Raw genomic sequence first — 12,625 nt, 5'->3', positions numbered from 1 at the left:
AGCTCTACTGAGGCTGCCAATTTACTCCAGTGGTGTGCAGCTCTCATCACTTAATACCTTTGTGTCTGTAAAGCAATCTCACCATCCCTCTCTCCCTTTTGGGTTTCTCTTCTACTCCTCAACTTATGACTACTCGGCATCTCCCAGGTGCATACACCTTGGGGATTTTGGTCCAATTTCTGACTTTCTAGTAGCTTTAACAGCCCTCATCATGCTATGGCATTCACCAGCCAGATCCTTCACCATTCTTCACCACTTGCAACTTACTCAGTGAAGACAATGAAGACCTGCATAGAGAAATATGTCTGCATACAAACCTCTCCTGGTCAATCTTTTCTTCACCTGTTCCCAATACTGGCTCCAGAGCTTGCTTTTCTTGCCATTTGTTAATTTCATTGACCTGCTGGGGTTTTTTTATCCAACATCAGTCTGCTTTTTTCATTCCTCTAAATTCTGGTCTTCAAAAACACCAGCTTTGAAGTTTCTTGTATCCACTAAGCTAACAAAACACTGTCTCAATCCCATCTCTGTATCCAAACGAAATCTCTGCTGTCAAGCTTTCACATACAAATCTCTTGCTGCCTCAGATGGACAGCTCTCCTGTGCACTGATCTGGTAACCTTTGCAAAACATCTCTACGCAATGGAGAGTATTTTTCCACTAAGAATCTCCTGAACAGAAACCAATTTTAGTCTCTTTCATAACACAACTATGTCTTCTTATTTCTTTCCCTGCATGTCTCCCAATGTTTGATCCCAGAATATCCTTCTAACATCCCTCTCCCAAATCAGAAGCCTTTTACTTCCATCACACTGAAAACAGAGTGATAAAAATACTTTGCAGCTCAATTACAAGTAAATATATTGTCGTCTGGTTTTCACATCCCAGCACACAGTACTGCTAACAGAAAACAGCATAACGATTTCTCGAGCTCCCCAAAGCAGCGGTATTATTCTGACAGCTGATTTTTGTACTAAATTCAGTACAGATTATTTTACTCTATAAACTATGCCCACATGCAAGTTGATACATACTTTCTGAACACATGAGGTTCTGTGAGAGATGAGAAACCAGGCCTCCGATAAACTAAGAAAAACAGCCTGGGAAAGCAAAAGTTGAGGCTGATCGAAGAAATGCCTCAAACACTCGCAAGACAAAACTACGAGTCACAGGGTGCATTCTGTGGAGGTCGAAGCTGATAAGGCTGCCCGAATAACACAGGATGCAGCTGGAGGAGGGATCCCTGTGGAGACAGGACAGCCTTCCTCTGGGTCACCTGGCCAAATTTCAAGGGCCATCTGTCCAGTGAATGACCTTTGCTGCATTATCCATGAAATGCATATTAAAGTTAACACCCCTCAATAAGCTAATGAAGGCTAACATGATCATGCTAATTACATCATCCCATGAAACACCTTACCCCTCCCCGTACATGGGATACGTAGCTATGTGGGTCAACGTAGGGGACGGACCCAAGGAAAGTGTGCATAAATCAAGGAGGGTGGAAGAAAGGGGGAGCCTTGGAGAGTGCAGTGAAGTGAAGAAGATGGATGCAAGTGAAAAAGATGGCTGCCTCCTGGAACCGTCACCGGCAGGATCAGCACAGACCCAGACTGGTGATCTGTATTTCCCCATTCCCTCTATCTCCCTCTTTTCCTTTTTCCATTAAGAAATGCAAGGCATACTGTATTGCTTGCCACAATTTGCTATATACTTAGCCAATTATTGTGTGTTCAATTAGTACATTGTGGGTAGTTAATAAATGTTTGGACTTGGAGACTTGTTGTCCGCTTCAATCGGGGATTTGCGAATCTGAGTCACTTGTCCCCCTCGTCTGAGTGGGATGCGACACGTTCCTTCTGTGTTGTTAGTCTCTGAAATGTCTTTCTATACATGACAGATACCAGTCTTCCTTTTCACATATTTTCTCTAAAGATGCATTTTATACACACTTTCAAAAACTACAGTCAAGAACACTGTACCAAAAAATACGTACATAACAGGGAAAGGATGATCACGTCCCTGAAAGAAGGGACAGCACACAGTACGTTTACCCATAGAAATCTTTTATCTCGTTTAATTATTTCGCCCTTATTAACTTTCTTCTTTTATAGACTCAACAATTCATGTCAAAAAGAACAGGGCAAAAGATCTCTAGTAGAGACCACTAATATCTCTAAAGCAGTCAAGGCTGAATTAACTATTAATTAGATACCAGTCAGATTTAGTTAAAAAAAAAAAAGCAACTGAAATTTTTTGTTTGAAAGAATGTATGTATATGAAATATGAACAATTTAACAGAATTAGTAACTCCAGCTACTTCTGCCACACTATCTCTCATATGAGGAGAGGCTGAGAGAGCTGGGACAGTTTAGACTCAAGAAACAAACTCAGGAGAACCTTATCAGTGTGTATAAATACCTGGTAAAAAATATATATATAAAGTGTACAGAGCCAGACTCTTCTCAGTGACATCCAAAGAATGGACAAGAGGCAACAGGTACAAACTGAAATACTTGGAAAGTACATTTAAACTCAAGAAAAAAGTTTTTTAGTATATGAGTTGTCAAACACTAACAGGTTGCCCAGATCAGTTGTGGAGTCTCCATACTTGGAGATACTCAAAACTTAACTGGACACAGTCCTGAACAGCCTTATCCTGTTGATCCCACAGGGAATTTTGGACTAGACATTCTTCAGAGGTCACTTTCAACCTCAACAATTCTGTGATTTTACCTAAAAACCCCCACCTATACAGAAATTGTTTCTCTACAGAGATTTGGATGTTCTTACCTGCAAGTTAACTGCATCTTGGTACGTTAGCTTCACTGCAGCTGGGATCTGGGAGTATACTAAATGATTGTACTTGGGAATCAGACCCATCAGATCAGATATCTGTCGTATCACAATACTGTATGCTCTTGCTAAACTGCTTGCAGATGTTAAATAGCTGCTTGCATTGCTGGCTTCAAGTGCTGCAGCTGCTGCTGCAGCACTCGTACTGATGGTACCACTCCGACGTAAGTTTGATGGATCAATGTAAATCAAGCCTGCTGAACTTGCTAAACATAAAAGAAGGTATGACGTTAACAGATTTTCTTTAACCTTTGCTACATATTTTCTGTATTGACTGATATAATTATCATTCCTAGAAATAAACTTGTATGTATTACTGACATCACAACTGTAACTAGCAAAAAATTACAAGCTGCAGTAAGTATCATCATAACTTAAAATGAAGGATCTGTTACCGTTCTTTTTTTAATTAAAAACAGAACTGCAACAGCCAAGACCGGTCAGCACTGTCCTAAAAGAAGCAGGTAAGATTTCTTCCTTAAGAGATCAAACAAAACCAAAGGAACGAAGACAGAGTTAACTGACATTCATACATGCATTTTACTCAGACTTGCCTGCTGGGGCTGATGTACTAGAAGGAGCAGTGCTAGTAGTCCTTTGGTTTTGGGTATTACGTACAGCCCATTGCATGGAACGGGGAGCTTGGGCAGCACCATTGGCATGTGAGCTATTTGTGGTTCGCTCCAGAGGCTCATCAAGCATGAAGGTCTCCTGCTCTATGTCATCGCTCTGACTGCTGCTGCTATCAGAGTCACTGGAATCATTTGACTGAGAGTCATCTTCAGAAAAAAATGCTGGAACACTGCTAGCTCCTGTTAAGGAAAACAAACAAATAAAACAGTAACCAGTAACTCCATGTCTGCTCACATATACATGTATTACGTCAGCATTATAAACTTTTTCCATGAGAAGAAACTATATGTACTAAAAAGGTTCAAGTACCACTACTGAAAATTAATAAATTATCCTTTTAACAAACTGATAATTTTCCAGAGGTTCCACAAAAGAGCAGTAAGATTACTTCATTTCAAAAGATAAATTAAGAAATAATTTGATTTTTCAATTCTTCAGATTCTGCTCCCAGGCATTTAAGTCTAAAAATTATGCTTCCAGACTGGACAGCAGAGCAGTTGCTTCCAAAAAACCTTTGAATGTTTGGTCAGGTTTTGTGTTTTGTTTTAAACCATATCTAACCTCTACACTAAAAATGAGCAAAAACATTTTATTTCACTTCATAGGAGTGCAGGGTAATCTCTGGCTAACACATGCAGAATCTCCATAAGATAAAAAAAAGATAGGCCACATCTTAGTGCATCTCCTTGTCCAAAAAGTCTGCACAGTACCTTACAAACACAGGCAAAGGGAAAGCCAAGGAAAAAACAGGAAATGTGGGGAAGTCGGAGGTGGGAGGGAAGAAGATGGGTGAAGAGAAAAAAAAATAAGAAAAGGGAAAATAAGATTACAAGGGAAAGGTATTTGTTAAAATGTCATAACCAGGTAATTCTCACTCTATCCAATCTAGTTGTGAAGTAATTTGTCCAGTATACCTCTGGAGTGCTGGATGCAGTCCAGATCCAAAGGCAAAGAATAATGTTTTTTATGTGAAGCCACTTCTGCCCTTGTTAAAACCATATTCAATCACTGACACATTTCTTTTTCCTGTACAACTTAATCCTAATATCTAAATTCAACAGCTAGATCAAATACAAGATGATGTGGTGTACCTGCTTCTGACCCAGCAGTAGCTGCAGTGACAACACTTCGGCGTCCGCTAGCATTGTCCTGATTACTGTGGTTACTCTCACTGTCACTTTCTGTTTCAGCAGCAGCTAGCAAATCCAACTCCATATCACTGCCTGTAGAAACAATATAAAAACCATCTTATGTTTAGAAAGAGAAAAAAAATAGAATGACTGTAGTGACTCATATAAGACATTAAATAAAAACCAAAGCCTCTTACTACAGCAGAAGTTAATGGATATGCAGGGAGAAGTCATAAAAGCAGCGTAAACATGCAGCAGTACTTGGAAGCATATTTCCTTCTTTTCCAGCAATTAGCAACTCCTTACCTGCTCACTCTGTACTGCACATACACATTCAACACACACACACACTCCACACCCCACCCCCCCACCAAATTATGACTATCACTCAGAATTAGTCACTCAAGTCAGAAGACTCAACTCTTCATGCACATGTATTAGGACAATTAACCACATGCTGTTTCAGATGAATATCTAAGTAATACCCGAAAACTAAAAATAGAATAAAATAAAAATCTAGTTAAAAATACAGGTTCTATTGAAGTTTAAATTTTGAGATTTAAATGTGCTGAATACTCAGCAAATCAAACAGATTACCTGTACTATAAATATGTTGACTGAAAACACAAGGCACATTACAGAGAAGGTTTGGGGGTTTTTTTAATAATAACTTTGGGCTGTCTAATCCCAAACTAATTCATACAAGACAAGTAATATTAATGGAAAGAAATTTCATGCATAATGGATTAATTCTGTCTACAAAATACTGAATTGTAATTTAATATTTTGTGATTAGCTTGAAAACTAGCTCACCATGATTCAGATCCCTTTTAAGAACACATTGACTATAACCATTATTCTATTATTAACTGCACAAGAGTTAGGCTATTTTTTTAGTCCTTCGAGTAGTTTCTGTCAACAGTATTTTACAGAAGCAAATACACAAGGCAAAACAGATATTGTTAACCAAACATATATCAACATTTGTTTAGGATTTTTTTAATTCTTTGGTACTTAATATTTTCTCCTCATGCAGAAAGAAAAGAATAAAAATGTTCATGTACTTGTCTACTATGAGTTATTTATAATTTTACTCATCTCCCTTTGTAAGATACATAGTCTGAAACCCTTGGATTCTCCCTACCCATGCAAGTCTCCCCCAGTCATTATCATTGGTGACTCCAAAGATGCCTTTTGTTTTTGATGCACTGATTGTTCATCCAAGCAGTAATGTGCATGATGTACATTATACGTACCATCTTCATCATGCTCGTCATGCTGTCCCTCTGCTTCAGCATTTTCTTCACCATGTTCTTCCTGTTCATCATGATGATCTTCTTCACCAGCCACCCCTTCAACGACCTCAACCTGGAAAGAGCATTGTAATTTTATTCTAGAATATCTTCCATATCAGAGATAATCTATGTATTTTCAAAAACTCAATGCTAAGAAACAAAAAAAACCCACATCTAAGAAAGATGACCTTACAACTGAATTGATGTGAACAGAAAATGAACTTACAGTAGTTGTAGGTGGTTTGCATAGTCCACAATACCGTGGAAAAAAAATCAGGCCCACAAATAAAACAGCTTTGGACATTAGATTTCAATGCTGAAAGGGCAAAACTGACTATAAAACCTAGAACTAGTTTCTAAATATTGAAGAGCTACCGCCCTGGTAAAAGACTCTCTAGTTCTCTAATACAACCTATGCAACCATCTGCTGAAAGACCTATAAACTTTTTTTAACAGGGTGTTGTAATATAGTGTAAGTTTATATATAAAGGAAGTAGCAGATATATTTATTAGTATTCCAAATCATACTGTAGTTCTGTCAAATACAAGGCACTCAGTATACTCTGGAATGACTAAATATTGCTGTGTACAAAACAACGATTACAAAGCTCTGTTAAAACAAAATGCTTATGCCATGGTAGGACTTCATGAAATGCTACTCAGTATCTTTTGCAAATTGGAGGTCTTGATGCATGGATTTCTGGTTCAGACATGAAAGCACGTGTTAATGCATTAGGTGCCATACTGAGAAGATAAAAAGAAAACTCACCTCTTCCACATCTGCTGAAACAATATCATCTTGTTCTTCATCCCTGCCACGAACTGGCTGTGACTGGCTGATTCGTCTTTGCTGAGGATTCCTTATGATGTAGGATGACTGAGATTGACTAGAACTTTAAAAAAAAAGTAGTTTGGACCTCTAGACGTCTCTATGAACCTAAATTACTGTAGAAATCTGTCAGTAGGTAAGTACTTCCAAAATGCTTAGCCAAAATAAGAAGCCTCACCATACTTCTGTTAACAAAAAGACAACAAAAAACTAAAACAAATCCACCTTTAACAAGTTTTGAAAACAACAAATAGTGAGCTTTAGTGAATTTTACCTGCTAGACTGATCAGATGATGGTCTAGGTGGCAGAGGCTCCACAGAAAACAGTTCCTCACTTCCCTGCATGGCATCTATACTAGTACTAGCAAGAGTAAAGGGTGCTGTAGGACGTGCAATTCCCATCCTGACTGGAATAATTAGAGATTCTGCTACATTGCACAACTCTTCAACAGCATAGGGCAACAATGCCTGGAATACACGTTTACATTTTCCAATTGGCTGTGGAATAAAATTGCTAGAGAAAAAAAATACAGAAAAATAAAAGTCAAACATGTCCTTTTTTCAAAAAAACCTTTATGATGGTATCAACTTTTTTTTCTAAAAGTCAAACAATTCTTGTTAACAGATACATACATTTGTGTATGTATAGTAACAATATGCACAGCTATTCAAGACAGTTAAAACCACTTATCATTCAATAATTAAGAGACTAAGGCTGGATATCTAAATCTACTATTGACAACCACAGATGGTAATTTTAACATGTTAAAAAACTCTACTTCCAAAAATCCTAACATTTTAAAAGGAAAGGTTCAGTATGAGCATGTAAGTTTAACAAGTATTGTATTAAAAAGCTACATAACATACCCATAGCTATTGCACAATCTTGAGGTTTGCACCTTTCCACACAATGCTGCCTACAGACCGCAAATTAATATAGATATTTCTACCTGTTGTTGATTTGTATCAACTCATTTGATAAGAGAATAAATATTTAAATAAAAAAAACCTCAAACCGCCACAACCAACACACACACACGCCCCCCACCACTTACTTTTTCTTTTTGGAGGAAGCCATTTCCACACTAAGAATGACAAACACTCTTGCTACAGAACGCAGGAATCTCATTGTAACAGCAATAGCTTCTTCTCTGCGACCTGGCGTATACTTGTTTTGTAATTCCTTTACCAGAGTACCCAGTAAAGTATCTAAGAGCTGCAGAAACAGGTCATTACTACTGAATAATGGTGTGTAATGCAGAAGCACGAAACAAGACAGATTAAGATTCAAAGGGAGACCACAGTCACAACACTATAAATTCACAAGAACACAACCAACTTGAAATTATTTTCAAATTAATCTCCAAGACTATTACCTGAGATACACAATAATATCAGATTATTCAGAAAATCTTGGCTAGGAGTGCTTACCAAAATGTCTGCTGTACACTTGACAATAAGGCAGTGTGTAAAACAGTCCAAGCGAATAGTTCCACTTTGCTGATTAAGGTAAACTTGTTCTTCAGGCAGAAGATGACCTATCCTACTGCTTGCACTAAGACTTGGAAAAAACAGAAAGAAAGAAAATAAATTTTATTTAAGTCAGCAGGTCTCAAATACCAGATCAAACTTTAAACTGACAGCTCTGTGTAAATACACACGGGTCTTTATTTTCCTGGGAGCCAAACATGATCATGGACTTCAGTGCATTCCAGTCCTGCAAAACACGTTCCAAAGCAAGCTGGGCAAAACGAGGAGGTTCTAAATCATGATCAGGCATATCAGAATCTAAAGAGACAGAAAAATCAATGTAAGAAAGAGGTACTGAAATATGGAATTTGCCATTTCTTTTACTGAAACAGCTCTTACCCTCAGGATTTGCAGTTTTACGATTACGATCTTCCCTAATTCTAGGTGGTCTGTACTGGCAGTGTTCCACAGTTTGCCTGGCAACTGTCTGTACTAAAAACAGCAGCAGATGTTCTCCCCTGTAATGAAAAATTGATTAGTGGCAATACGATATACCACATATTTAAAAACAATAAACATTATTCTGCCCTAGTCATTGCAAATACGAACTTGCCTGCTATTTGGCATGGTAACAAGATTTGTGGTGGTAAGCAGGCGGTAAAGGAGATCAAGGCGAGCAGACTTTTGTCCAGCAATTAATGTTTTACATTTGCACTTTTCCCAGCAATCACAGTAGGCTGTTGGAGATGTTCGTTTGAGCCTACAAGAAATAGAAAAGGTGAGCTGCAACACTCCTCAGTAATACCCCAAATACTTTCTACACAGGCTGAGGGTGTCAGTGTACACATTAAGATTCCTGCTACAGCTTTTTATTTATTACAGTAGCAAGATGCCAGAACTAGCCTAGAAGAAAAATGCAGTTTATGTGTGGCAACACTTGACATTTGTTGTTTCCTACACTCGTTTTGAGGGCAGTTTCACAATAGAGTTTTTTCATAGTGCCTTACTAAAACTCATCCAAGACCATTTAGCCTTCCTCAAAATAGCCTCCAGCCAAGAAAGTTAAGTTGAAATTCCTCACGGCATGCAGTAAAATCTCATTAATTGTTACAATGCTGAGAATATCTTTATAATTGTATCTGTTAGCTTATTATAGCTAGGAATTAATGATGTAACATTTACACCCTGTAAGAGTGGTACAAAACATCTGAGGCTTCAAAGCTTTGGCCAGGTTGATCAGAGGCATCTTGACTGTTCATCTGACTGCTTGCTCATTTTTCCCTTTACAGTTGATTTTAGAGATTAATATGCTACACTTCTTTCTGAAAGTTTACAAGAATGATCTGTCATCAGGATTCACTGGCTTCAGAAAACTCCTGGAGGCACCCAAAATGAAAATGTTAGATATATTATTCTTAGAATATTAAGCACTTTGAAGGTGTCAGAATTACTCATGTCCTCTGAATTCTATGAAGTGAAAAGTATAAGACTACTTCATGTTACTCTTCCAATTCTGACCCATAAAACTTACAGAGCAGAAAGAAAAGGAGATATTTTAAATATTGTATTAATCTGTTCCCTAGTATCTGAGCACTTCAACCAAGGAAAAGACCCTATTAACTATCAGTAAACAAACCACAAAATACTGATTGAACACAATACTTACTTGCAGTCATGTCCTTTGTGACAGACCCTTGCACATTCTGTGCAACAACAAAGAGATTCCAATAGGCCACATGTTCGGCATTCAAATATATCCTAAAAAATATTTACCAAAAACATTACGTATCTCACAGCCTTTCAGGTTATAATAAAATTGCACTTGTTCAAACTGATGCTTTCACTTAGAAATCAATTCTAGAAAGTGAAATTCTATTGTTAGAATATTCAGTGTTTTCAAACAGCTGTTTCCATCAAAATTATTGCCAAAGCTAGCCAAAGGGGAAAAGCCACACCCATAACCAGCCATATTCTGACCAACACAGCCAGCTTTGAGAGTACAAAGCAATCAGGGGATGCAGTAACTATCAGACTTAAAAGGTACAGTAATTAAAACAATGCAACTTCAAAAGTTACATTAGTAGACTTAACACAGCACATGGTTGAAACACATTCCTATTTAATGTAAAAAGGAAAAAAAAAGTGCCTTACTTGGTTAATATGCTCTGCACCCGTCCATGTAAAACTGCATGTATCATTACAACACAAAACATACAAAGGAGAGTCATCTGGATTTGTACCAGAAGGACAAACCATTCCCATAAACACATCATCTTCTTTTTCGCTGGAAGTTGCTTCAGCTGAAAGAACAATAGAATACTAGTGTTAAAAACAACCTCAAAAAAATAACAAAACCCCACCAACAGAACCCATACTTGACAGACATTTGCCATTACAAAATCCCATACAGAAACAGAAGTTTGAATAAAATCTGCCACTGTTTTTTGTAAAAGCTTTCTGCTTTTTTACAGAAGCTGCTGCAAATTCCTGACTGAAATATACAGCCACCAACTCTTCCCCAGTTCTAAATTCACTGACATTCTAATCAATTCAGTGGATCACCGTTTTGAAGGATTAAAAAAGAACTTATGGGCAATATTCTTATAAGGAATACACACGGTCCTACAGACCATGTAATATCACTGTTCTGATCTGCTTAAGTTTCTCCTTAAATTCAACTTCATGTATTTCTCTTAAACAACTAAATACCAGCGTTGAAAGAGAGTCACAAAATGTGTCTGTATAGAAGTCTTTTCAGGAATGGGACCTATCTTGGCATACTGCTTTATCATACCATTTTTTTCCAGTTCAAAGAAAGAAGTTCTAGGTGATACCTTTGTGCTACTGAAAAATAGTACCTTAATACACCGATGTTTGCAAAGCAATGAAATGCTGAAAAAACTATAAAGAACACAGAAGTGATAATGTTCATAGAAATATACCGTAATGTACACACTGCAAAAGAGGAAGATACTCTATAATAGAAAGATTTCCAGAACATGCAGCAATATACAGTGTTTTGGAAAGAGGTGTTTTACCACCATCGCCAGTTGCCAAGCACCTGGAATGTCACACACACACAAAAAAGCACTGTCAATAATGAATCTACACACATGCCAAACTTTAGAAGGAAACCCCATGCTAATAATTACTGAAACTGGTGTACCTTTAGCAATTTTTTGTGCAGTTTCTAGAATTGTAATTGCAGCAGGATAGGCCCGGCCACTAACTGCTGACATAAATGGTGTCATGCCTCTTGCATCCCTAGGGGAAAAAAAACAACAGATAAATCAAAACACACTGAAATTTTTTGTTGTAACAGGAGAGGTAGGAAACAAATAAATGAAAACTTAGTACTGCTAACCTTGTGCAAACAGAAAAACCACACAGTGAACACGCACTTTTATTTGTTTTACTTTTGTGAAATAGACCTAATTTTAAGAGATGGCAGGACACAAATACAGCCAATATTCTAACTTTCACTATTTTAACTAATGTGCCTTTAATAGGGAAGAATCCATATGAAAATCCTTACTTAGCTGACAGCAGTTCTCGAAGATAAGGTTGTAAAACAACACTATCACATAGTAATTTCAGTATGAAATGAGCATTTGCCTTCCGATCCTTTGATTCCACTACAGATGGTTCAGTAGAAGGACCTATAATGAGAAAAAAAAAAATTGCAGAGAAACAGTTTTTCCTGAAAAAATGGCTACCTACTGAAAGCAAATAATTGAGTGTTTCACTGGGGTGATTAATCAGTAGTTTGACTATTCAGTGGCTTGCCAGTTTCAGCAACATTTCACTGAAGTACTGTAAATTTCAGTTCCAAATTACATTCTGAGATACAGACGGTAATCCCTATTTCATACTGATTACCATATTTTTACGTATTTGTCATTCCCAGGTAAAAATAATTTTTACATAATACTCAGCATGGTGCTTCATTTACTTTCTGCACACTTGTGAAATTCTGCTTCAATCCAATCTTCATCTAATAAGAGGCATTTTCATATGCAGAAAGTCTGTGCAAGCAAAGACAGCTTTTGAGATAATTCTCCTTCTAAGGCATAATCAGATAAGCAGCAGGTCCTCACCTGGTATCGTGGAAGTGCTAGGTCCTTGGCCGGTGCCAGTCGCTGCTGTGGTAAGAGATCCCACAGCGGGGGCCAGGATAAAATCAATGTCACCATCTTTCAGTAAACAGAACAGCAGGATGTATATCAATACATAAAAACATCCCTAACAACATGCTCTTTCTGCAGTGTCTAATACACTGCAGGTTTTCTGTATTTAATTGGTACTCTTTCCTACAAACGGCCACATTCCTAAATTAGTAATGTAACTCAACATTACAAAACACACTTCACAGAAGTTTGACACCGGCATTGAAGACATATATGGATTTAAGT

General features: G+C 37.5%; 1 protein-coding gene across 1 annotated transcript in view; it reads right to left on the bottom strand.

Annotated features, from left to right (window-relative positions):
• UBR5 (ubiquitin protein ligase E3 component n-recognin 5) overlaps positions 1-12,625 on the bottom strand; it is a 93,159-nt gene that overhangs the window by 17,311 nt on the left and 63,223 nt on the right. Inside the window, exons 24-39 of the mRNA XM_074898619.1 lie at positions 12,311-12,406; positions 11,749-11,872; positions 11,380-11,477; positions 10,365-10,513; positions 9,880-9,971; positions 8,827-8,973; positions 8,613-8,731; positions 8,405-8,531; positions 8,175-8,304; positions 7,799-7,959; positions 7,018-7,257; positions 6,684-6,807; positions 5,876-5,987; positions 4,581-4,712; positions 3,411-3,668; positions 2,794-3,062 (exon numbers count right to left, since the gene is read on the bottom strand). Of these exons, the coding sequence (XP_074754720.1) occupies positions 2,794-3,062; positions 3,411-3,668; positions 4,581-4,712; positions 5,876-5,987; positions 6,684-6,807; positions 7,018-7,257; positions 7,799-7,959; positions 8,175-8,304; positions 8,405-8,531; positions 8,613-8,731; positions 8,827-8,973; positions 9,880-9,971; positions 10,365-10,513; positions 11,380-11,477; positions 11,749-11,872; positions 12,311-12,406 (2,378 nt within the window). The remainder of the gene's footprint in view (positions 1-2,793; positions 3,063-3,410; positions 3,669-4,580; positions 4,713-5,875; positions 5,988-6,683; positions 6,808-7,017; positions 7,258-7,798; positions 7,960-8,174; positions 8,305-8,404; positions 8,532-8,612; positions 8,732-8,826; positions 8,974-9,879; positions 9,972-10,364; positions 10,514-11,379; positions 11,478-11,748; positions 11,873-12,310; positions 12,407-12,625) is intronic.

The sequence above is a fragment of the Athene noctua genome, chromosome 2 (assembly GCF_965140245.1).
Source record: "Athene noctua chromosome 2, bAthNoc1.hap1.1, whole genome shotgun sequence".
Taxonomy (NCBI): Eukaryota; Metazoa; Chordata; class Aves; order Strigiformes; family Strigidae; genus Athene; species Athene noctua.
This window is presented reverse-complemented; position numbering and strand designations above follow the sequence as displayed.